The 23,879-nt window shown below is 49.7% G+C and overlaps 1 protein-coding gene across 7 annotated transcripts in view; it reads right to left on the reverse strand.

The window, feature by feature from the left end:
- Positions 1 to 23,879, reverse strand: part of PREX1 (phosphatidylinositol-3,4,5-trisphosphate dependent Rac exchange factor 1) — a 203,575-nt gene that overhangs the window by 55,926 nt on the left and 123,770 nt on the right. For all 7 annotated transcript variants that reach the window (XM_078371900.1, XM_035298857.3, XM_078371899.1 and 4 more), the window contains exons 7-11: positions 20,348 to 20,481; positions 12,565 to 12,683; positions 10,695 to 10,844; positions 8,907 to 9,054; positions 1,376 to 1,476 (exon numbers count right to left, since the gene is read on the reverse strand). In XM_078371900.1, coding sequence (XP_078228026.1) covers positions 1,376 to 1,476; positions 8,907 to 9,054; positions 10,695 to 10,844; positions 12,565 to 12,683; positions 20,348 to 20,481 — 652 coding nt within the window. The remainder of the gene's footprint in view (positions 1 to 1,375; positions 1,477 to 8,906; positions 9,055 to 10,694; positions 10,845 to 12,564; positions 12,684 to 20,347; positions 20,482 to 23,879) is intronic.

Consider the following 23,879-nt stretch of genomic DNA (forward strand, 5'->3'; position numbering starts at 1 on the left):
TCAATCATCTCATTCAGTCATCAATCATCTCACTCAGATATCAATCATCTCACTCAGACATCAATCATCTCACTCAGATATCAATCATCTCACTCAGATATCAATCATCTCATTCCTACACTGGCCCGAACCACCTTCGCCTCCCACCTTGACTATCACAGCAGCCTCTTTGCTGGGCTTCCTGCTGTTACCCTTGGTCCCAACAGTCTCCCCAGGGCAGCCAGAGGAATTCTACTAACATGTTTATCCAAAGAGGTCTTTCCTCTCTGCAGAGCTCAGCTGCACCTTCACAGCTCACTCAGAGTAAAAGCCAAAGACACTACAATTCTCTATAGGATCTGATCTCACCTCCTCAACTCTCCCACCAGCCCTGGGCCCTCTGATCTCGTCTCCTACCACACTCCCTCCTCACTCTAAGGCAGCTACACTCCCTCCCTGCTATTCCCTGCACAATTCACTTAGACTCTGTCTTTGCACTGGCTGTTCCCTCTGCCTGGAACCATGATGCCCAACTGGGTCTGCCCCTCACTGGTAGCTCAGGTCCTGGTTCCAATGTCACCTTCTTGGTGAGGCCTTCCCCATCTCCCCCATTCAGAAATGAACCCCAACACCACACTCTTTTTTTTTTGAGACACAGAGTCTTGCTCTTTCGCCCAGGCTGGAGTGCAATGGCACGATCTCGGCTCACTGCAACCTCCACCTCCCAGGTTCAAGCGATTCTCCTGTCTCAGCCTCCTGAGTAGCTGAGACTACAGGTGCAGGCCACCAGGTCTGGCTAATTTTTGTATTTTTAGTAGAGACAGGGTTTCACTGTGTTAGCCAGGATGGTCTTGAACTCCTGACCTTGTGATCCTACTAACACGCTCATCCAAACAGGTCTCCCACCTTGGCCTCCCAAAGAACGCCATACTGTTTACCCTCCTTCCCTACAGCTACCATGTTTTACTATTTGCTTTGTAAAGATAAGCAAGTAAAGATCTTATTGTCCCCTCCAACTACAAGGTTGGCTCCATGAGGACAGGTACGTCCTCCTCCCGTTCACAGTGGTATGAACTGTGCCTGCCACATTCTAGGCACTCAATAAATATTTGCTGAATAACTAAAACTTAAACAAATGAAGGGACAGATCAAAGATTCTACTCCCCTGCTCCAGCTTTTTGAGGTGTTCCTGATTTGCTGGTGCCTAGGTAAGTGCTGGGTCTTCCGGCCCTAGAGGCAGTTTTACAAGGGCATCCACATTCCTGCAGGCCACACTGTGCCCAGGGAACAAGGTGGCTGCACGGAAGGCTAGGAGCCACCTGAGTTAGTGGAAGCATGGCACAGTTGGGATCTGACCTGTTCCTACCCCTCCAGCTGGGCCCAGCCCTCCACTCACCATGGTGGATGATACCATTCTCCAACAGGGCTTGGCCCAAGTTGACTCCTTCTTCCGTCTTGCTGATTTCACCAATTTCTAGGAGCCAGGCAACGAACTCACTGCCAGGAACATAGTATGTGGTTGAGAGGAATTCCCCAATACTGGGACCACAGGGACCTGGCCACATCCACCCCTGGAAATGACAGCTAGAACTTCCCATAGGGAAGTGGAGTTTAGAAATCCAGAGCCTTTGAGGCTGTACTGAGGCTTCATGCTTCTCTTATTACCAATGGCAGAGATTAGAGTATAACCAGATTCCAGGTCTGCCTCAGGCTTGATGGATGGAAGGAAGGAAGGAAGGAAGGAAGGAAGGAAGGAAGGAAGGGTGAGTAAGCAAGCAGGTTGGTGGATGAGTGACTAGACATTGACAGATTATTGGATGGATGGATGGATGGATGGATGGATGGATGGATGGATGGACAGATGGCCTGCCAGACAGCCAGCCAGCACATGGGTGGGTAGGCAGGTGGGTAAGTGGATGAATGAACAGACAGATGACTTAGAGAAATGAAGGATGGGGTGGTGAAGAGAGTGAGTAGATGGGGGAAGGGTGAGGGATGGATCACAGATGGCTAGGTAGGGTGGTGGCTGGAGAGATGAACAGAAGAAATGGACAGACATGCAGGAAGAAATAATGGGGGGGCAGAAAGATGATAGTGGGGAGTCAGGAGAGCTAACAGTGATAAAACCTGTCATTTCCATATTCAAAACCCTCCCTACAGGCTTACTACTCAGAAAAACATCCCAACTCTGCCCACATGGACATCAACAAGGCCCAGCATGACCCACTCCCACCCTGACTGATCTTACCCAGAATACCTCTCACTGGTTAAGCCTTAGCCACACCTACCATTTTTCCCTTATTAAAAAATATCAGACTCCTCCCTGCCTCGGGCCATTGCACTTGTTCTTCCCCCTGCCTGGCAACGCCCTTCCTCAGCTCTTCATGTAACTGTCCTTCTCATTTTTCAGGTCTCAGCACACATGTCACCTCCTCAGAGAAGCCTTCCTTGACTACCTCATTTAAAATGGTCCTGCCCCTATCCAATCCATCACATCTCTGCGTTGCTTCCTTTTTTTGCACTTCTCACTGTCTGAAGTGGTCTTGTTTACAGATTTACTTTATGTGTTTACTGACCATCTCCTCTAACCAGAATGTAATGACACAAACAGGGGGTTTTCTCTGTCTTCTCCATGGCACTATCCCCAGCACCTACCAGAGGGCCTGATGCAGAGGAGGGCTCAATGATCATTTATGGAACAAATGAGGGAATGAACCATCCAACAGAAAGAAATGTTCTAGGGTCAGCAGGAAGGTCTCAGGCAGACAGAAGTGCTCCTAGGCCAGAGGAAGACAGGCAGCTTTTCCAGCCCCCACCTGACTGCCCCCTGGGGAGAGGCTCGGACAGGCCCCCAGGTCCTGGTTCCTGGGGGTGCTTCTCAGGCTTAGCCCAGAGCTCAGTCCACTCAAACACAGCAGGAAAAGGGAGAGAGCCTGGAATGGGACTGTTTCCGCTGAGGCAATCTGTGTTCAATGAAAGCAGGTGGCAGCTGGCCAGAGCCTGAGCGCCCTGCTTATCGAAACCAGCTGTCCCGCCTCCAATTACAGGGCCAGAGGGGGGCAGGGCTATTTTTAGCTTCCTAGTGTTTGGCAGAGCAAAGATCTGCCTGGTGTGTAGGTAGCGGTGCGTGCTGGGACATTCAGAATGCCCTGACTGGAGGCAGAGTGGGGAGCAGAAGAAACACATCTGCTTTATGGGACAGGAGCCCCCGTGGGGAAGGGATCATTCTGGGTCCTGTCCACCCCTAGTTCCATTCTCAAAGTCTTGGAACTCAGCGACAGGGAGAATGTTGCCAGTAGCTGAAGGAGGGGAACAGATGTGTGAGTGCTCACTCTCGGAAGCTGGAGAGCCGGCATCCGGTGGCCCACCAGCTGTCTAACTGGGGGCCACCTCTGGCACTGATCAGCAACTCTGTGGCCAGAGTTAGGGGACAGGAGGTATCCCACAGCAGCTCCTGGAGCACAAGAAGATGGCCCAGAGGACAGCAACTCTGCCCTATGTTTCTGCCCAACTGGGTCTTGCCACTTTCTGAGGGATCAAGGAGGGTTCACAGCTTGCTGGGCAAAGCTGGGCAGGTCCTCGTGCCTCTCTGGGCCTCATCAGGGCCCACCTGGCAAGTGGCTCATTCAGTTGCCTTCTGGATTTAGCAGGCAAAATTTCTAGTCATAGGAAATCCTGAGCTGGGATGCAATATGCAAAACCCAATAAAATTCACCTCTAGTGCAGGGGTCTCAAACTTGTAAATATGCAAAACAGGCCTGGAGGAGACTGCGGAACCAGCCAGCACCTGCTGTGTCTAAAGCTGGCAGCCACTCTTCAGTGGAGCCCATCACGACCCATTATGTTAGAAGACAAATGCATCTAACAGCTTCTCAGGAGAGTGAGGAAATCCAGCATATCCTGTGAAATTTCCCAATCATTTAATGTTCCTATCAAATCCAACACTTTCTGAAAGCACTACATGGGCTGAGGAAAACATGTCTGCTAATTGTGACAGGTCAGCAGGGCACCGCTAGTCACCTCTGGGGTACAGGGATAAGTGTTCTGGGCTGTGGGATCCGTGCACAGAGGCCCTGAGAGGGAACGTTAGGAAACGACGATCTGCCAACGGGGAAGGGCGTGGGGTGCAAAGGGCAGCCAGGTCCACACTCCCAGAAAGACACAGCTCGGGACAGTTTGAGGAGAGCTGGAGACACAGGGAAAAGGCAATTGAGCTCGGTGGAGAGTTTGAGAGTCAGGGATGGTAGGGTGAGCTGAGAGTTAGGATGTGCCCACTTTCATCCCTCCTTCCTTCCCACCTCCTAGAATCGTTCACCCAGTAAACATCTACTTAGCCTACCATGGGCCACAGCCAGGGTGAAGCACAGGGAATACACAGGAAATGTCTCTGCAGTCCTCCTGAAGAAGCCGCCTGAGCTCAGGCCAAGGCCCCACTTAGGACCTAGCGCAAGAATCCCCTTTTCCTTGCCTGATTTCTCCGTGGGCCGTGGGCTCCAAGAGGGTAGGGACTGGGGATAGATACCCACCCCTGTGACTCCTAGAGATGACAGTGTTGGACAAATCCTCCCGACCCTCTCGTGCACGCTAACACCCTGCACTGTGCATACAGGTGGCCAAGACACCAAGGCCCCTTCCACCTTGGAGCTTTCACTCTGGCAGACGTCCATAAATGAACGGCATCTAATCTCTGCAAGGGGTGAAACCCAAGGCCTTCTCCTTCCAGGAAGCTTTTCCTGACAGCCCCTGCCAGACACACCTCGTCACATGTGGTCACCCTAAGCTCGGACAGCTCCACCAGTGCCCCCAATCTGGGCCAGGGTGATGAGTGACATCCTCATCTCATTCCACTACTGAAACTCCCTGAGTGGCTTCCCAGAGCACCAAGACTGAAATGCGAGCTGCTTGCCAAGGCCCTGCCTGATGGGACCCCTCTAACTGCTGAGGCCGCATCTCCTGCCCCTCCAGCCACTCACGCCTCCAGCCACAATGGCCTCCTGCTGCTCCACGGTCACTCACAGCTGACTCCAGCCTCAGGCCTTTGTCACCTACTCCCTCTAAGCCAGGAATGCTGTTCCCCACACCCTCTCATGGCTGTCTCTTGCTTGTTGTTCAGATTGTGGTTAAACATCGCTACCCCTGAGGGGCCCTGACTGCCCATCCTGCTGAACCAGCCCCGTTTCCTCTTGTCCTGACCTCACCCTAAGTGACCTCACCTTAGCGCATTCATCAGTTTGCTGAAATTCCCTTTATATCTGTCTACTTTTCTGTTGTCCAGTTCCCCCCACTGGGTGCTTACCTCTCTGAGGGCAGGGACTTCATCTGTCCTATTCCCAACTGGCACACAGCGGGGACTGGCTCACGCTGAGTGAGTGAATAAGTGAGTGAACCTGTTTTGTCTCCCCTATAATCTGAGGATGCCAGAGGGTACATGCCATGCTCCTCCTGGGACACCCTCCACATTCATACACAGATTTTATTCCTTGCTTTTTAAATGTGGCATCTACGACTTTTTTCTCTAAGTAGGGCAGAAGGACGCCCCTTCTTCATACACACTTCCACACCTCACATCATGCACAGCCCAATACAATTCCCACCAGTCTTGCCAGCACTGTGTCACACATGTCGAATGCGTTCTCTCACTGTACCCTCCAACAGTCCTCCAGGGTATATGTTACTATCTCTCTTTAACTGATCGTTCATGGAGGCTCAGAGAGGTTAAGAAACATGCCCAATGTCACACAGCTAGAAAGTGAGGGAACTGAGACTTGAGCCCAAATCTAACTCAAAGCCCAACCCTTGATGGTTATAAAGACAAATCAAGCCAGGTGTAGTGATTCACACCTGTAATTCCAGGACTTTGGGAAGCCAAGGTGAGAGGACTGCTTGAAGCCAGGGGTTTGAGACCAGCGTGGGCAACAAAGGAAGACCCACATCTGTACAAAAGTAAAACATAGCTATAGAAGCCTGGCGCAGTGGTATGCATCTACAGTCCCAGCTACTCAGGAGGCAGGAATATCGCTTGAGCCCAGGAGTTTGAGGGTGCAGTGAGTGAGTTGTGATCACACCACTATACTCCAGCCTGGGCAACAGAGCAAGACCCTATCTCTAAAAAACAAAAGATAAATCAGACACTTTTTATATTCATACAGTTCCCTTTAACGAAGACAGCTGTAGAGAAAGGAACTACCAGGGAAAAATAAACTGTGCTGAGTAGAAATAAATATGAACAGATGAGGCAGAGTACAGTGAAAGACAGCACAGGCCTGGAGTCACCCAGTCCTGGGTTCAAATCCCAGACCACCGCTGTGGCTCTGTGATCTTGCACGGAACGCTTCTGCTCTCTGTGCCTCAGTTTCCCAACTTTTAAAATGGGGATAATGGCAACGCCTGTTTCTCGGTGTTGTGTGGGGATTAAAAGACAGGGCTGAATGCCAGTGCATGGAGCAAAAGCCTTGATCAATATCTTTGAGGCTACCAAGCCCTTCCAACTGAGGGGACAAGGGATGCATCTGGGACAAGAAGACTCAGTAGCAGGACGCTGGTGAGGGCAGGATCACAAACCCTAGGTCTGTGTACAGAGCCAAGCCATGCAGGGAGAAAGACGTGTTTATCAGAACAATCTCCCACAGAAAGTCTGGCCCTTTCAGACCTGCAGTTACAAAACAAGCTGCAAACCTGGCTCTGTTTCAAATGGGCAGTAAAAGAAATCTCCCTAATCCTTCCTGAGGAGGCAGAACACTCCTCGAAGTTCTAATCACACAGGCTGCCTCATCCGTCCTGACTGAGCAGTTTGGCAGGAGACAGGAAGGTTCTCTGGCCCCAGGGGGCCCGGAAGCAGGCCCCTCCTGAGAGAAAAACCTCCTTTCCAGTGGGATTAGGAGTTAGCTGAAAAGGCAGCCAGGCTGCCCCGCCCCACCTGCCCCAGCCAGCAGGACTCCAGGGCCCAAACTCTCCTCTCCACAGAAGCTCAGAACTGGAGTTCCTAATCCTTGAGGGCAACAGGGCATCTGAGTCCAAGGCGCCCTGCGGGTCCGAACACTCCCACCTGCTGCCCCGAACACTCCCACCTGCTGCCCCTCCACCACAAGTCTCAGGCCACAACTGCCAGCTGTCCCCAAGCCCACACTCAGCCTCTGTGGCCTGCCCAACACCCATGCTGCACCCTGAATGTCTATCAGCATTTCAACCTCCACTGGGCTCCTGCTCCTTTCCGGGGACCTGCTCCTGCCTCCCGCCTCGGCTTCTGGAGGAGCATCACCTTCTTGCCAGGAGCTCCGCTCAGAGGTCTTCCCCTTCCTCCTTCCAATGCCGGGTCCCAGGGCCCAGGCCTGCCTCTTCTCTCCCTTCAGGCTCCCTTGCACAGTGCAGTCTGTCTCATCGCTTTAAAGACCATTTAATGCCAGCTCCCGTGTATACATCCCCATGCAGACTTCTCTCCCCAAGTCAAGATTTTGCATCCAACCAACAAGCTCACATCTCCATCTGGGTGTCTACCAGCCTGACCGTAACCACCCACAACTGCACCCCTGGGCTTCCCACTGCCCCTGTACCTGCTCCTCCTCATCATCTTCTTCCCCTTCTCAAAGGAGCAACTCCAGCCTTCCAGCGCCTCACAGTCCTGAACTCCCGTTACTTTTCCACCCCATCAGCAAAGGCCATTGCTTTCCAAGTTATCCAGAACACAGCCCCGGCTCCCCAGCTCCACAGTGACCATCCTGGCTCAAGCCTACCCAGGCAACCTCTCAGCTGGTCCACAGCACTGTGAGAAAGCAGCAGCTTTTACCCTATGCCTCTGCAAAAGCTTTAGGGAAGTGGGGGGACCCTAAGTCCATATATTCTAAACAAAGGTCCCACAATGCAGGCCAACTTCTCTGCCCTGCTGCACCACAAGCTTCACGAGGTTTCAAGCCCTTTGTCCTCTCTGGAGTGTCTAGCACATTGTAGGGCTTCAAAACAGCCAGGCCATTTTACAAGGACTGGATTTCTTCTGCCTCTCCCGTGCCCCAACCCTGTCCCTCAGGTGACCTGAGTGTAAGAGCCAGACTGTCAGACTTGTGTTCTGACCCCTGTGAACCCCCATTATAAAATGAGGCTGCATTTCCCAAACACAGAAAGTGGAGGCTGAGCACTGAGAAGCTTATAGAAGCTTTCCTTGCCCCTCACATGTAACTCAGGAAGAGAGGCCTCACCAGACACCCACCCTGCTGACACCCTGACCTGGGACTGCCAGCCTCCAGAACTGTGAAGCAATACATTTCTGTTGTTTAAGCCACACAGTTTTGTGTGACTTTGTTATGGCAGCCCCAGCCAAAAAAAAAAAAAAAAGGGTTGGAGTGGCCTACCTTTGTTCTTCCAGCCCTTAAAACGCCTTTGTAATCAATTACCTGTGTTCAATACCTCTCTGCTTGAAATACCTACAGGGGCTTCTCTTTTCCCAAGTGCTACAGCAGCATTTTTCAAACCATTAGTGCTTTGTGAAGAGATGTCATGGATCTTGCCAGCATTAATTTTGAAATGAATGAAGAAGCAACAGAATAGAATAGAATAGAACAGAACAGAACAGAACAGAACAGAACAGAACAGAACAGAACAGAACAGAACAGAACAGAACAGAACAAACAGATATTTTCAGAGTGGATCAAGCTCAGCAAGTTCTGTGGAAACTCAGCTTCAGTCATACATTACACGGATGGGTGTACCAGGTCACAATGAAAAACTTGTCTGGCAGTGGGTTGAAAGACCTGATTTGGGGACCCCACTAGCCTTCTTGACCTCTGAGGGCTGCTCCATGGGGATTCAAGTCCTTTCGTGGCTCCGCCCAGGACAGCTCCTGGGCAGGGCCAGGCTGCATAGGTAGATGGGGATGATCTGCCCCACCTCCAACTGAGAGCCCAGAGACCCAGGGCATTCAGGGTGAGGCCACTCACTTGCCAAGAAAGCACTTGGGGACAGTGCTCAGCTTTCTCCGGCGGTCCTTGATGAGATTCACCTTCTTGTTCATCATCATGTGGTACAGCTTCTCCCCCTTCTCCGCAATCATGACGTAGGCGTCACGCTCCATGCCCAGCTTCAGGCCTACACAGGGGCACGGTCAGCACTGGAGAGAGCACCAGACCCAGGGCAGGGGGTAGGGGGAGACAGGGGGCAGGCCCACAGCTCCTGAAAGCCGGCCTGCCACCTGCCCCCACATCTGCCCCCCACCACCACCATGCCAGCAGCAGCTAGAGGGCACTGAGTGTCACGCCCTAGGCACCTGCCATTGATGCCTCAAAGCAACCATTTTACAGACGGCAAAGTTGAGACCCGGGGAGGTTAAGTCCTTGGAGTCATGCCTTCAACCCAGTAGTCAAGTTCTAGAGCTATGTTCTTAATCACTTCCCTATTTCCACCCAACCCCAGGGTGGGTTTCCAGATTCACAGGTTATCAGAAAACTTGTTGGGATCTTCATTCCAGCCCAGTGATAAAAGTCTGGTCTTCTTCCTGACAACATGCCCAAGACCTGACTCTAATCTCTGCCGCATTTTTCTATTTTGAATGCCATCTAATCTCGACAATAGCAAATGATGCAACATTTAGGATCAGAACATATCACCTAAAAATCCAGATGTCTAGTTTCTCTAGACAAACAATCCATGGATTTGGCCCCACTGGGCCCATATTCCTGAGAGAGGATGGTGACTTGTCTTGGAAGTAGGGAGATAAGTAAAGAAGTGGATGGGTAAAACACACCATATCTGAAGCACAGAATTAAAGGGACTTGTTGATTTGTTGAATTTGGGGAGCAGGCATCACAGGGAGACCAGGGATGATAGCAAGAGTTTGACTCTGAGCTCTGGGGTGAAGGGAGGGGTCAAGGGAAGAGCAGGTTTGGGGCAGAAGGCTGGGGAGAGATGAAGAGCTAGGATTTAGACATGGCAAGTGTGGTGTCTATGACACCCCCAATTTCAAGTAAGCAGGACACACATTTGCAGGAAACTGAGGCCCAGTTTCCTCCTCAGTAAAACTGGGATGTGGGGAAGGTTTTTAGGATTGTGTGACAGATTTTGAAATGTGCCCTAATCCAAGACCTCTTATAGCAGCAGCATTACAACCCTCTGCAGCAGGAACTTGGATCCCCATTTACCAGATGAGATCGCTGAGGTCGGTGAAGCTGGAGTAACCTGCCCCAAAACATACCAAGGCCTCCTTTTCCCTGCCTAGTTGTCTCTGCACAAAACAGCGCAGGGCCTCCGCACAGTTGTTGCATGCCCAGCCCCAAGCCCATCTTCCTATTACATGTAGCCTCCGCACTTCCTCATGTGAACTGCCTCAGAGGTGCCTGTGCCCGGAGTGACTCCTGACTGAGGTTAATGGGCAGCCCCAATGGACCCTCCTCCCAGAATTAGATTCAGTGAATATCAAATAAAACCTCAGGTGGAGGGCATAGAGCTATGTGGTGGAAAGAGGGGCATCTAGAGTCCTCATCTTTAAGGGTGAAGACCTTCAGCAAGACCCTTCTATTGAGCCTCAGTTTCTCCATCTGTCTAGTGGGCAGTCTCTGAGGTACCACCAAGTTAGAGCAGTCCCAGAGCCCCCTGCCCCTTCAAATACCTGCTTCTTGCAGCTGGTCCTCCTGTAAAGGACCCTATGCCCCTTCTCTAGACACAGCCACCACTCTGCAGAAGCCATGCACAGCTCAGGGATCCCAAGAGAGCCCCCCAAACTCGCCGCTCACTCTCACGCTGCTCCCGCTCGCGGATGATGGCATCCAGCCACTTCTGCTTCTCCTCCGCCGTCTTGGCCATGCAGACGAACCACTTGTTCTTGGCTGTGTTGTGGATCTTCCAGCCGTTGGTGACGGTATAGCCATTGCTGTGGTAATCCGCTGGCAGGGGCAGGAGGCAAAGATGCAGCAGAGACTCAACCGCGTGACCCTCAATCCTCCCCATCACCAAGCCCTTCCACTCCAGCACAGGCAGGGCCCTCACCAGGGCCAGGATGGGGAGCTGTACTTCCAACCCTTCAAATACTCCTTATCCTTGTCCAGTGGGCAAGGAAGACATTCTGCAACCAAAGACCCTTCTCAACCACTCAATGACAGGGGGCTTCATTTGAAGACCTTGCATCTAGGCACAAACACAGCAGGTACTCATGGGAGATCCCTGCCTGGAGTCTTCCCAGATACCTCCTATCTCATTCAAGCACTGGGGTTACTTAAAACCTTAGTGCCAGCCTGACAAGCCAAGTCAAATGTGGGGACCCTACCCACTGCTGGCTGGAGCGAGCTGGTAAACCTGCCTGCCAGGTTTGGTGTGATCTAGGGAAGCGAAAGCCTGAATCTAAGGAGGGCTCCATGGGCTTCACTTCATGTGACTACCAAACAGGCTTGTGGCTCAAAAACCCTGTTCTGGACAAGCTCAAAAGCACACATACTAGGAGATGCTCACATGAGCCCTGATGGTGTCACTGTGCATGACTGTGAGCGATGGAAACAGGCCAAATGTCCGTCACCCAAAGAATGGATGAAGTGTGGAATGCTCATGTGATGGAACACTCTGCAGCAACAGAAACCAACCAGCTGCAAACAGCTACATGCAGAGACATGTATAAACCGCACCAATGCAGTGTTGAGTGAAAGAAGCAGTTTGTTTGAAAAAATATATAGCTGGGCATGGTGGCAGCCACCTGTAATCCCAGCTACCTGGGAGGCTGAGGCGGGAGAATCACTTGAACCCAGGAGGGGGAGGGTGCAATGAGCTGAGTGCACTGCACTCCAGCCTGGGCCACAAGATGAAACTATGTCTCAAAAAAAATAAAATGTAAACCATATTATTTTTAGGGGGGAGACAAGGTGTCACTCTGTCACCCACACTGATGCTGGAGTGCAGTGGCAAAATCATGGCTCAGATGATCCTCCCACCTCAGCCTCCCCAGGAGCTGAGGCCAGAGTTGCATGCCACCACGTCTGGCTAGTTTTTGTATTTTTTGTAGAGATGGGTTTTCTCCACGTTGCCCAGGCTGGCTCAAGCAGTCTGCCCACCTCAACCTTTCAAAGTGCTGGGATTACAGGTGTGAACCACCACACTCAGCCGACCATATTTTATCATCATTTAAGTAATATGGTCATGACCATTATATGACTAGGTGGGCTGTACATATACACACACACACACACACACACACACATATATACACACATATACACACACAGATATAATCACATATATGTAAAGCCACTTAAACATATGCAATCATATAACCGCTTATATAAGGTTCAAAACCAAAAATTTTAACTAAAATGTTTAGTAATAAATGTTTAGGAGGTAAAAATGTTTTTAAAAAGCAAGAAAACGATCATCACGAAATTCAGACAGTGGTTACTTCTAGGGGGAAGAATACATTGCAGGGAGCAAGGATTTGGGGTACAGTGTCTTATTTCTTAACTTGAATGCTAACTATCCAGATGTTCGCTTCATGCGTCCATGTTCTGGGCACTTTTCTGTAGGTAGGTTATAACTCATGATAAAAGAAATATAGATATTTAAATGAAACAGAGAGAGTGCCAGGAGCAGGCAGGGCTCAGGCAGGGCTGGGGGAGGGCCTACCTGTCCCATCTTCCACGTTCTCCACCTCCATGACTTCAGTGTTGATTCGACCCCTGAAGATGTAGAGGGAGCCATTGATGGATTTGGTCCTCTTGGTGGACTTCTTGCTCCCAGTGACCCTGAAAGACAGTGAGAAGTCAGTGTCCCCTGCACATCACCTCCCAGATGCAACTGTTTTCAACAGCATAAAGGGGAATGCAACACCCAGGGGCATCCAGGGACAGAGAGGAGCCCTGGGCAGGGGTCAGAAGCAGGAGTATCTGGCTGGTGGTTGGGTAACTTGAACAAGTCACTTCTCTTCCAGCTACAGCTTCCTCATCTAAAAAGCAGGCTATAAGCCTTGCTGACCCCACAGAGCTACTTTTCAGCTAAGAAGAGACATGGAGACCAACAAGAGGCAGCAGAAACCCATTCTTCTTGGCCAGAAAATGGAAAAAGGCCGATTAAGTTTCTCAAAGACAGAAACTTCCTGAAGTAAGACCAGAATGGAAGGAGGGCTTGGAATTTTCTATTCATCCATCCACCCATCCATCCATCCATCCATCATCCACCTTCCCATGATTCAATCATTCACTCAAGCGAATTCCATCATTCACCTGTTTGTACAGTCTAAATGCTGGTGTCCTTCCAAAATGTTTATGTTACATCCTAACACCCAAGGTAATGGTATTAGGAAGTAGGGCCTTTGAAAGATGATGATATCAGGGGGCAAAGAACCTCATGAATGAGATTAGACCCTTATAAAAGAGGCCCCAGAAAGCTGGCTCCACCCCTTCCACCATGAGAGGACACAGCAAGAAGGCACCGTCTATGAAGCAGAAGGTAGGCCCTCACCAGCACCGAGTCTACCAGCACCTTTGATCTTGGACTTCCCAGCCTCCAGAACTGTACAAAATACATTTCTGTATTTTATTTTATTTTATTATTTATTTATTTATTTTTGAGATGGAGTCTCGCTCTATCACCCAGGCTGAAGTGCAATGGCTCGGTCTCAGCCCCAGAAAGCTGGCTCACCCCTTCCACCATGAGAGGAACCTCTGCAACCTCTGCCTCCTGGGTTCAAGTGATTCTCCTGCCTCAGCCTCCAGAGGAGCTGGGATTACAGGCGCCCTCCACTACGCCTGGGCTAATTTTTGTATTTTTAGTAGAGACAGGGTTTCACCATGTTAGCCAGGCTGGTCTCGAACTCCTGATCTCGTGATCCACCTGCCTCCACCTCCCAAAGTGCTGAGATTACAGGTGTGTGCCACCATGCCCAGCCTATTTTTCTTTTTTTTAATTTATTGAGATGAAGTCTTACTGTCTCACCCAGGCTGGAGTACAGTAGTGTGAGCTCAGCTCACTGCAGCCTCTGCCTCCCAGATTCAAGCAATTCTCCTGCCTCAGCCTCCTGAGTAGCTGAGATTACAGGCACACACCACCATGCCCAGCTAATTTTTGTATTTTTAGTAGAGACAGCGTTTCACCATCTTGGCCAGGCTGGTCTCGAACTCCTGACCTCTAGCGATCCACCTGCCTCAGCCTCCCAACATGCTGGGATTATGGGTATAAGCTACCATGCCCAGACCAAATTTCTGTCATTTAAAACCCCCAGTTACTAGTATTTTGTTATAGCAGCCTGAAGGGACTAAAACAGTCACTCAACAAACATCTGGCCAGCACTTCCTATGAGGAGGATGCCAAGTTAGGAGTCAAACATCTGTGCCTCCAACAAGCATTGGGAGAACGCCTACTGTGTGCCAGGTTCTAGGTATCGGGGCTGCACCAGTGAACAAAACAACATCTCTGGGAACTCAACTTCTAATATGGGGTTGGAGGCAGGGCACAGATAGTCCCAAAGTAAGGTAAGCCATACATTAGGTCAGAGGTGCTAAATGCTCTGGTGAAGATATGGCAGAAAATGAACTCCCGGAGCTCACAGGCCACTCTGTGGTGTGCACGGGCCTCTGCTCCAGCAGGTGGGCTGTATGTGCACCAGGAGCCAGTGAGTTTGTTCCCACACTGACTTGGCTGATGTGCAGTTGTTACTATAAGTGGGTAAATGACATATGAGATAAGTTGAGGATTTGAGAATGTGAAAGAGACTTATCTCTCTGAACACTAAGTTGTAAGTGTTGAAGATGTGGACTTCTGCAGTGTGTGTGAGATGGGAGCCACGGAGGGTTGGAGCACAGGCAGAATGGGACAGACTTCGGTTCTAAGACTCCCTGTGTCTACTGGTGGAAAAGGGACTAGAAGCAGAGAAGAGCCCACTGCAATCATCAAGATGAGAAAGGATGACGATAAGGATGTGTGTGTGTGTGTGTGTGTGTACACGTACATATGAATATATACATACATATGTGCATATACATATTTTTGCAAACTTTGTATTCAAGTATAAAATCCACACAGGAAAAAAAAATGCCCAAAACAGCATTAATATGGCTCAGTTAAGTTTTGCAAAGTAAACACAAATGTTTAGCATCCCATAAACACCCCCCTGCCCTTTTCCCATCACTGCCCTCTTCCCCTAACAAGGGTAACCACTGTCCTGACATCTAACCCCAAAGATCTGCTTCGCCTGTTTTTGAACTTGACACAAATGGAATCACAAGTGTGTACTTTTGTGTCTAACTTCCTTCATTCAACCTCATGGCTGTCTGAGTTACTGGTGCTGGTGGGTATAGTGACACAGCCAGACGTTTGGCTTCTTTCCAGTTCGGTGCTGCTGTGAGCATTCCTATACATGCCTGACAAAGAACATGTGTACACATTTCTTTGGGTTAGATACCTGAGGAACTGAATTCCTGAGTTACAAGGAATGTGCATGACTGGCTTTAGGAGATACTACCAAGCTGTTTTCCAAAATAGTTGTACCGATTTCCCATGCCCAGCAGTGTAGGAACATTCCAGTTGTCCCACATCCTCTATAACTGGCATTTTATTTCCCATTTTGGCCATTATGGTGTGTATACAGTAGTAGCTCATTAACATTTAATTTGATGAGTAAGTAACCTCAAACACCTCTGTATGTTTATTAATGATCTGGTGCCTTCTTTTGTGAAATGACTGTCCCTTGTCATTTATTGTTGAATTGTCTGTTTTTTCTTATTTATAGCAGGGGTTGGCAATTTTTTCTGAAAAGGGCCAAACAGTAAACGTTTTCAGTTTTGTAAGCCATACAGGCTCTGTTACAACTACTCAACTCTACCTTTATGGCATCAAAGCAGCTAAGATTGTATATAAACAAATGCGCATAGCTGTGTTCCAATAAAACTTTATTGACAAAAACAGGCAGAGGGCCAAGTCTGGCTACAGGACCTCTTTATATACTCTGGATGATGAATACTCTGGCCATTATATGAACTGTAAAGACCTTTTCCCAACCTGTGGCTTGTCTTTTCACTCTCTTCACAGTATTTTTTAATGAAATTCTTAATTTTAATATAGTCAAATGAGTTTAGTTCTCCTCTATAACTACACTCTTTGTCCTATTTAGGACATTTGCTTACCCCTAGATCATGAAGATATTCTCCTATGCTTTCTTCGAGAAGCATTATTGTTTTACCTTTCACATTTAAATCTACGATGCAGCTGAAGTCGATTTTTGTGTTTGGTATGAGATAGGGGTCAGGAATCACCTTTCCCCCACTGGATAACAAACTGACCAAGCGTCATTTCTTGTACTACATTGGTGCTTTTGCTGAAATTCAAATGACTGCTTACATGGGTCCACTTCTAAACTCACTATTCTATTCCATTACTTCACTTGTCTATTTTCATACCCATACCACGCTGTCTTAATTACTATGACCTTACCGCAAAACTTGGAATCTGGTAATAACAGTCCCCTAGCTTTGACCTTCTTCAGAATTGTCTTAGCTATTTCTGTCTCTGGATTTTCCTGTAAATTTTACAATCAGCTGATCATTTACACACACATACATGCATACACAAATGTATACAAACCCCCTCCTAGAGTAATTATTGGAATTGCACTGAGGTTCTGATGTGGGATGGAAAGGACTTGCCGATCAAGTAAGTATGGGGAGAAGGATAGCTCAAAATCAAGAAGATTCTGGCTTCAGCTCCTGGGTAACTGCTTCTCCTGCCTCCAGACTCAAACAGAACTATCAGCTCTTCCTGGGTCTCGAGCCTGCCAATTGTAGGATCAGAGCAAGACACCGCTGGCTTGTCTTCAGCTTGCGGATGACATCTTGGGACTTGTCAGCCTCCATAATCACATGAGGCAATTGCTTATGATAAATCACATACACACTATTGGGTCTGTCTCTCTGGAGAACTTTGATTTAATTCAAGTTTGGTACCATTTACTGGTAATGAGGAAGATCCAAGGGGCAGAAGTTAAGATTGAAAAAAAAGAGCCCATTTAGACACAATTTAAGTATGAGCTAACATGTGAGACACCCAAATAAAGATATATATTTATATTTCTTCCACTTGACCATACACCTGGCCTTATTCTAACACGTTACATGTGTACACTTTGCATGTCTTACTCTGTAAAAACAACCCCATGAAATGAGGACTACTTTTATCCCCATTTAGCGGATAGGGAAACAGAGGTGCAAACAGCTAACATCATTTTCTGAAGGTCACATAGAGAGAAAGCAGAGCCTCTGTGTTCTTAACGGCGACACACTACTGCTGCCTCTAATATAGTAGGCAGGGGCTGAGATGCATGAGACTTGGCTCTTCTGGGTCTTGGTTTCCCCTTCTGGACGGTGGGAGGTGGATTTTTAAAACACTCCCTCCCATTTTCCATTTCTGACACCCAAGAAGCCTCTGCTTTTGCATTAGCCCAGAAGCACTGTGAGTCAGAGACCTCCCCTGACCGGTGTCCTGGACGGGTGGTGCCCTGCATGACCCAGGCAAAGACAAACACAGTCAGCAGTCACCTTGCCACTCCAGGCATTGCCGGAAGCCACATCAGACTCAGGCCAGGAGATCCACCCACCATTGCCCAATCTCCTGGGCCTCTTAGAGCTCAGCCCTCTGGCGCTCCATCCAGAGGCAGGAATGCTGGCCACCTGCCAGCTTCTCTCTGGAGACAGACGTGCCCTTTCCCTGCAGCCAGCCAAGCTCACTTATGGAAGTGAGGTGGGAAACGTCCTTGAAAGAGTTTAGGGTGCCCACAGAGAAGGCCCTAGAAAGACCACTGGGAATCTGGTGCTATCAGAATCAGCTGATATGCCTGCACAGGTGAGACTGCCCTCAAAAGCCAAAGCTGAGCAAACTCAGCTAAAAGTTGGGAGAGCAGGTCATAGAGGCCTAAGGGGATGTTCTGTTTTCCAAACCCCAGAGTTCTGGGAAAAGTGCCTGCTCCAAACAGCTTGAGGCAGAGTGGTGGGGCAGGATTTGGGGTGGACATTGGCAGCAGCCCTGAAACTACCAAAGGAGGACTCTGTGGACAGCCCCAGAGAGACCAGAAAAGAGGCAGGGAAAGAGGAGAAGGGGGCATTCGTGAGGGGGACAGAAGGACACGAGACAGACAGACTGACCTCAAGGAGTGGGCGGGAAGGAAGGAGCAAATGAGAAAGAGCCGTGCTGAGCCAGTCACCAGGAGATAGTGAAAGCAGGAGGCCCAGGCCCTCATAGGAAGGGCTAAGCCCAGAACAGGGGGGAAGGGCAATGGGCAGGGCCTGTGGTTCAAGAGCCTCCTGTGCACCAAGCCCTGTACCTGTGTGATCGCACCAAGCCCTGTACCTGTGTGATCGCACCAAGCCCTGTACCTGTGTGATCGCACCAAGCCCTGTACCTGTGTGATCGCACCAAGCCCTGTACCTGTGTGATCGCACCAGAGCCAAGTTAACAACAATGGTGCTGGCAGCTATAATGCTGTGCACCCACTATGTGCCAAGCATACTCACATATCTGATCTTCACAGTGGTCCTAAGAGGTACCTATGATCATTCACCCTGTTTTACAGATGAGGAAACTGAGACGCAGAGAAACAAAGTCACAAAGCTACAAAGACAGCTAAACAGGGGCCCAGTGGTGGGTGGGCTAGCTCTTAACCACACATGACTACCAGGAGGGGCTGATCATCCCTACTTTACAGAAGAGAAAACCAAGGCTCAGAGAGGCCCACTGAAGGAGGAGGACAGTGAGAAGCCCACACATGGGCATGGAGCATCCATTACTCATCCAGTGATAAGGTTTCTCACCACACCTTAGGAGGCCAGCACAGACAGACAAGGAAACTGAGAGCCTCAGAGACGGTCAGTGGCATGGCCTGGACCACAGAGCAAGTTATAGGAAATGCTGAAAGTAGGGCCTAGGCCTGGATCTCAGGCCTCAGCACTAGGCTTTGCTAGACAGAAGAGTTAAGAAGCTTCTGGAACATCACTATGTTGTCTCTAACAACAAAGTAACAACAAAGAGAATCTGAAAAGTGCTGCAGTGGTCAGCTGAGACCATCCTATGCCTGCTGAACAAGAAAACTTAAAGTCGGGAAACTCTCTGTGCCAATCCACTCATGCATCCAACCACCAGTTCCCACCAGCTACTGCGGCCGTCCACCCCCGCATCCATCTAATTTCCCCTCACTCATCCACTCAGTCGTCCAACTGTCCCACTTTCCCTCCCAGAGCCCAACCACCTCGGCAACTATCAACCAACCACTCACCCATCCATGAACATGCCATCCAATCAGCCATCTACCCACTCATCTCCAAACCTCCATCACCCACCCACCTTCCCAATCCTATAACCACCCCCCTTATCCATCCATCTACCCATTCACTCAACACACCGTACCTGGAGACCCCAATCTAGCATTCATCTAAACACATATCTGCCAGTCTTCCTTTCCATTTCTCTAACTGCCTGAACATGTACACATGCCCCCAGCCTTCCATCTGTTCCTCCATCTAGCCATCTCCTAAACCTCCAAGCATGCAAACACTCATTCATTCACCCACACTTCAATTCCAACATTCCTTCTTTCCCTCCCTGCCTCCTTTTATCTACCATCCATTCATCTCTCAAACCTCCAGCCATCTGTCCCTCATCCCGTGTGCCCACACAATCTGTCACCACACTTCCCATCACGCATGCACCTGCCTCCATCTACCTACTCAGCTACCCATCCATTTAGTCCTAGACGCTACAGAGTGCAAGAAACGCCAGTGAAAGTCACAAAGAAGATGAAGAAACTATCCTGACCCTCCAAGAACTTAACAGTGAAAGAGCTTTATTCACTCCTCTTGAACCCTCAACTTTTAGATCTTACAAGATGTTGGTGTCACAAAGGATCTCCCACTTTTCACAATCATCTAGACCTACACTATCCAATATGGTAGCCATGAACCACAGGTAGCTACTGAGCACTCAAAACGTGGCCAGGACAAATTGAGGTGTGCTGTAACATACACACCAGATTTTGAGGACTTAGTAACAGCAAAGAGACAACTACTGCAGTCATCCTGCCAACTCACAAAAACAACCACAACATGAAATACCTCTTTAATAATTTTTAAAAAGAAAAATTACACATATAATTATAAATATAATATTCTAGTATTTGGGGATCGATTAGGTTAAATAAAAGATATCATTTGAATTCATTTTACCTGGTTCTTTTTACTTTTTTAAATGCAGCTACTAGAAAATTTAACAAAACATGTGGCTTGCATTTTATTTCTACTAGACAGCACTGATTCAGAACAAACCCGTCAACTCACAGGAAAGGGAGACCCAGGGAGGGAAGTGACAAGCCCAAAGCATCACCTGGGGAAGGTAGCAGGTTAGACCCCATTCCAGTCTCCCGGCCGCTCACCTGGATTTCCGCTTGCAGTAGACAAGAAGGTTGTCGAAGAGGAAGAAGGCCCTCTCCTGGATGTTGCCCGCAGAGATCTTTAACAAAGTCCCTTGCAGGAGGAGCTGGGTGCAGATGTCTGTGAGGTTGGAGCCCTGGCAGAGCAATGAGGACGCAGTGAATGAGCCAAGCTGAGAACACCCCCTTCCTTTCCCAGAGACAGAACCTCCTACCACCTCCCGCCACATGCCAGAAACTCCACCGGCAAATCTGTAATAGACAGAAAATCAATACAATGTGATCAGTGACTTCTATCTGCTGAGCATGCCAGGAAAATCCTAGGGAGGGCACACTGATGTGACTGCATGTCCCTTTCACAAGAGAGGGACTTGGGCTCAGGGAGGAGTGACTCACCCAGCTCACACAGCTAACAGCAGGTCCTAGTCAGCATCTAGGTATGTTTGGGTTCAGTTTTTGGTTTTTTGGTGGGGTTTTTTTGTTTGTTTTGGTTTTTTTTTTTGTTTTTTTTGAAACAGAGTTTCACCCTTGTTGCCCAGGCTGGAGTGCAATGGCCCAATCTCACCTCACTGCAACCTCTGCCTCTTGGGTTCAAGCACTTCTTCCTGCCTCAGCCTTCCAAGTAGCTGAGATTACAGGCATGTACCACCATGCCTGGCTAATTCTGTATTTTTTTAGTAGAGTCAGAATTTCATCATGTTGGTCAGGGTGGTCTCGAACTCCTGACCTCAAGTGATCCACCTGCCTTGACCTTCCAAAGTGCTAGAATTAGAGACGTGAGCCACCATGCCTGGCCTCGTTCAGTTTTTATTGTGGGGTTTTTTTTTTTACCTATTCCTTCCCCACTATTTCTTTATGTCTTGACTTGTTACTATATCTCCCCCACCTGAACGGCCCTTCCATAAGGACAGGGCCCAAATCAACTATGTGCCTTGTGTATGCCCAGCAAGGTGCTCAACAAATGGGATGTGCAAACCATCAGGGGCAGGATCCCACGGGCACTCCATCTAGCAAAGCTAGGGATGCACATGTCGATCCCAAACCTGGTCCCCTATGCTGAGAAGCAGGGAGAGGGGTAGCAAAGACATGCATAAAGATCACTGAACGTCGGGGGTGCCGGGCAGCATGGCTGGGAAAGGCATCAGGGAGGAGCGAGCCAACCCCAAAAGATAAAAACTAAGATAAAGCGGCTGAGGGCAGGGATGGGGAAGGTCCTGGCTAGGAAGGGTCCCCAGAGCCTAGGACCACACAGGTCTCCCTGAAGCCGAGAGGACCCAGGCAAGGGCAGAGAGATCTCAAAGTCCAAAAAGCAAAGAAAAGAGACCTTCGTGAGCACAGAATGCCAAACGAGGCAGCCCCTCTGCTGCCCTTCAACCCGCATCCCACATCTGTCATTTTGGAGAATGGAGTCTTCCCTGGTACTTGGCTGCCCAACCACAGACTACATCTCCCAGCCCCTCCTGTGCCAGGTATGGTTACATGATTAAGTGATCACCAATGTGCCTCACAGCCAGGGCACATCCTTGAAAGAAAATGGCTTCCCTCCCCTTCCTCCCTTTTCCTCTTTCCACAGGCTGGGGTGGAGGGATACACTGTAGCAGGTGGTGGGCCAAGGAGCTGGAAGGAACCTGGGTCCTGGCAGGGCAAGGCTGCCCACCCTAGCCTGACCGTTGGCCTCTGCACTGCTAATGAGAACCGCACTGCAATGCTAATGAGCCATCTCCCTGAGGCCGCTGCATCACTTCCTTACATCGGTCAGCTGTGGACTTTAATTAACACAATAAGGTACAAACGCAGGCCATCGACAACAGGGTAGACAACAGGGTGCCACTGACATTTAGGCCCAAGGAATATTATGCAAAAGCAGTGTTTTAAGGGAGGTCCACATGACAGACCAGCAGATTACACAGAAGAAAGAAGTGGGGGTCCAAAGTGGCTCCCGCCGGAGGTCATGGCGCTCGCGAAGGCGAGGTCATCAGTTCAAGGCTAACCTGAGCAACCTCATAAAGCTCAAACTGATTGGCAAAAAAAAAAAAGAAGAAAGAAGTGATGCCTGGAAATGAACTTGGGGAGGAGAGAGGGAGAATTATCACACCATCTCCTTCCCTAAACACTCAACACCCAGAACCAGCGTGGAGTTCCTACCCCACTGGGACCTGCTGACTAAATTCTTTCTGAGACCCAGTAAGGGGAACTGGTTCTGGCAACTAAGAAGCCAGGTGGCCCATCTGGAATGGGCTCTCTCTTGCTGCTGTTAGATCTGGTCTGCTCTGTGCCCATGGTCCAGCTGGGTACAACAAACCCAGTCACTCAGCAGTGCCAGAGACCCCTCTGGAGACTGGGAAACCAGCTTCCTTGTGATCAAGAGCTGTGCAGCCTGGGACAGAAGCCTGCACTCATTATCAGACATCATGGCCTTCGGCTTGGCTGGGGGCCCAGGTAAGCACGGATGCTTGCATGCCAGGCAGATCTCAGGTTTCCAGCAAAGGAGCAGCCTGCTGCACCAAGACTCAGGCTGTCATGATGAAGAGCTCCTGGGACCCCCAGTATCCTCACAAACATGGTGAAGGGGACTCCCTGGGGCTGTATCACGGCCCATGGACAGCACAGGGCAGACACCAGTTCAGCAGTCCCTGGAGCCCACATGTCTCCCCTTCCTTTTGCCTTGCTTCCCTCATGCCCACCCACCAGCCCTTCCAGGGTACAAAGGGGAACTTGAAGAAGCATCTGGTACCTGGCCCAGCTGCCAAGCCCCAAGGTCACACAGCCCTAGACCTGAACCCTGCTGCCAAGGCCGTCTCAGGGGAAATGGAAAGGAAGTGCCCCCAGCCTGGGAAGCTGCCTCTCCAGCCCTGGCCAAGGGCCACCTGGAAAACTGCACCTGAAATGCCACACATACTACAGGGGGATGCCCTTCCACCCCAGCCCTGCTGAGAAGCCCAGCTGGACTCTTGATTTCCCTGAAATCCTTGAATCCAGGTCAAGGGTGGTGCTAGAGGTTAGATATACAGGGAAGAGGCTGAGGACCAGGAGATGTACACCGGTCAGGGCTAGAGACCTCCTTCCTTCCAGCCATGCACACTCAACCACACTGGAAATGACAAAAGCTTCAAATCACTCAAAGCCAATACATGTATAGGGCAACCACATGCCGCACACTATTCTAAATATCTTGCACAAACTCAGCTGATCCTCAGGACAATTCTCATTTTACAGATGAGGAAACTGAGGCACAGCATGGGGAAGTGCTTGCTGATGCTCACACAGGTGGTAAGGAAGGCAGCAAGATAGAACTTGAACCCAGACAGGCAGCCTCTACCCGCCACCCACTCACCTCTAGCTCAGGCTGCCTCTTCGAAGACAACCTGAAGACTTTTCTTTGCAATCATTAGTCTTTAGCAGGGGTCTCCAAGGGGAGAGACCATGTCCCACTGGGAGCCCAAAGCACCCCAGAGAGGGTGAGAAAAAACACGAGAGCTTTTGTTTCCTCACTCCTGTTTCCTTCGCTCCCCTTGTGAGTGAGTAAACAGTTGAC

The sequence above is a fragment of the Callithrix jacchus genome, chromosome 5, assembly GCF_049354715.1.
Source record: "Callithrix jacchus isolate 240 chromosome 5, calJac240_pri, whole genome shotgun sequence".
NCBI classification, from domain to species: domain Eukaryota; kingdom Metazoa; phylum Chordata; class Mammalia; order Primates; family Cebidae; genus Callithrix; species Callithrix jacchus.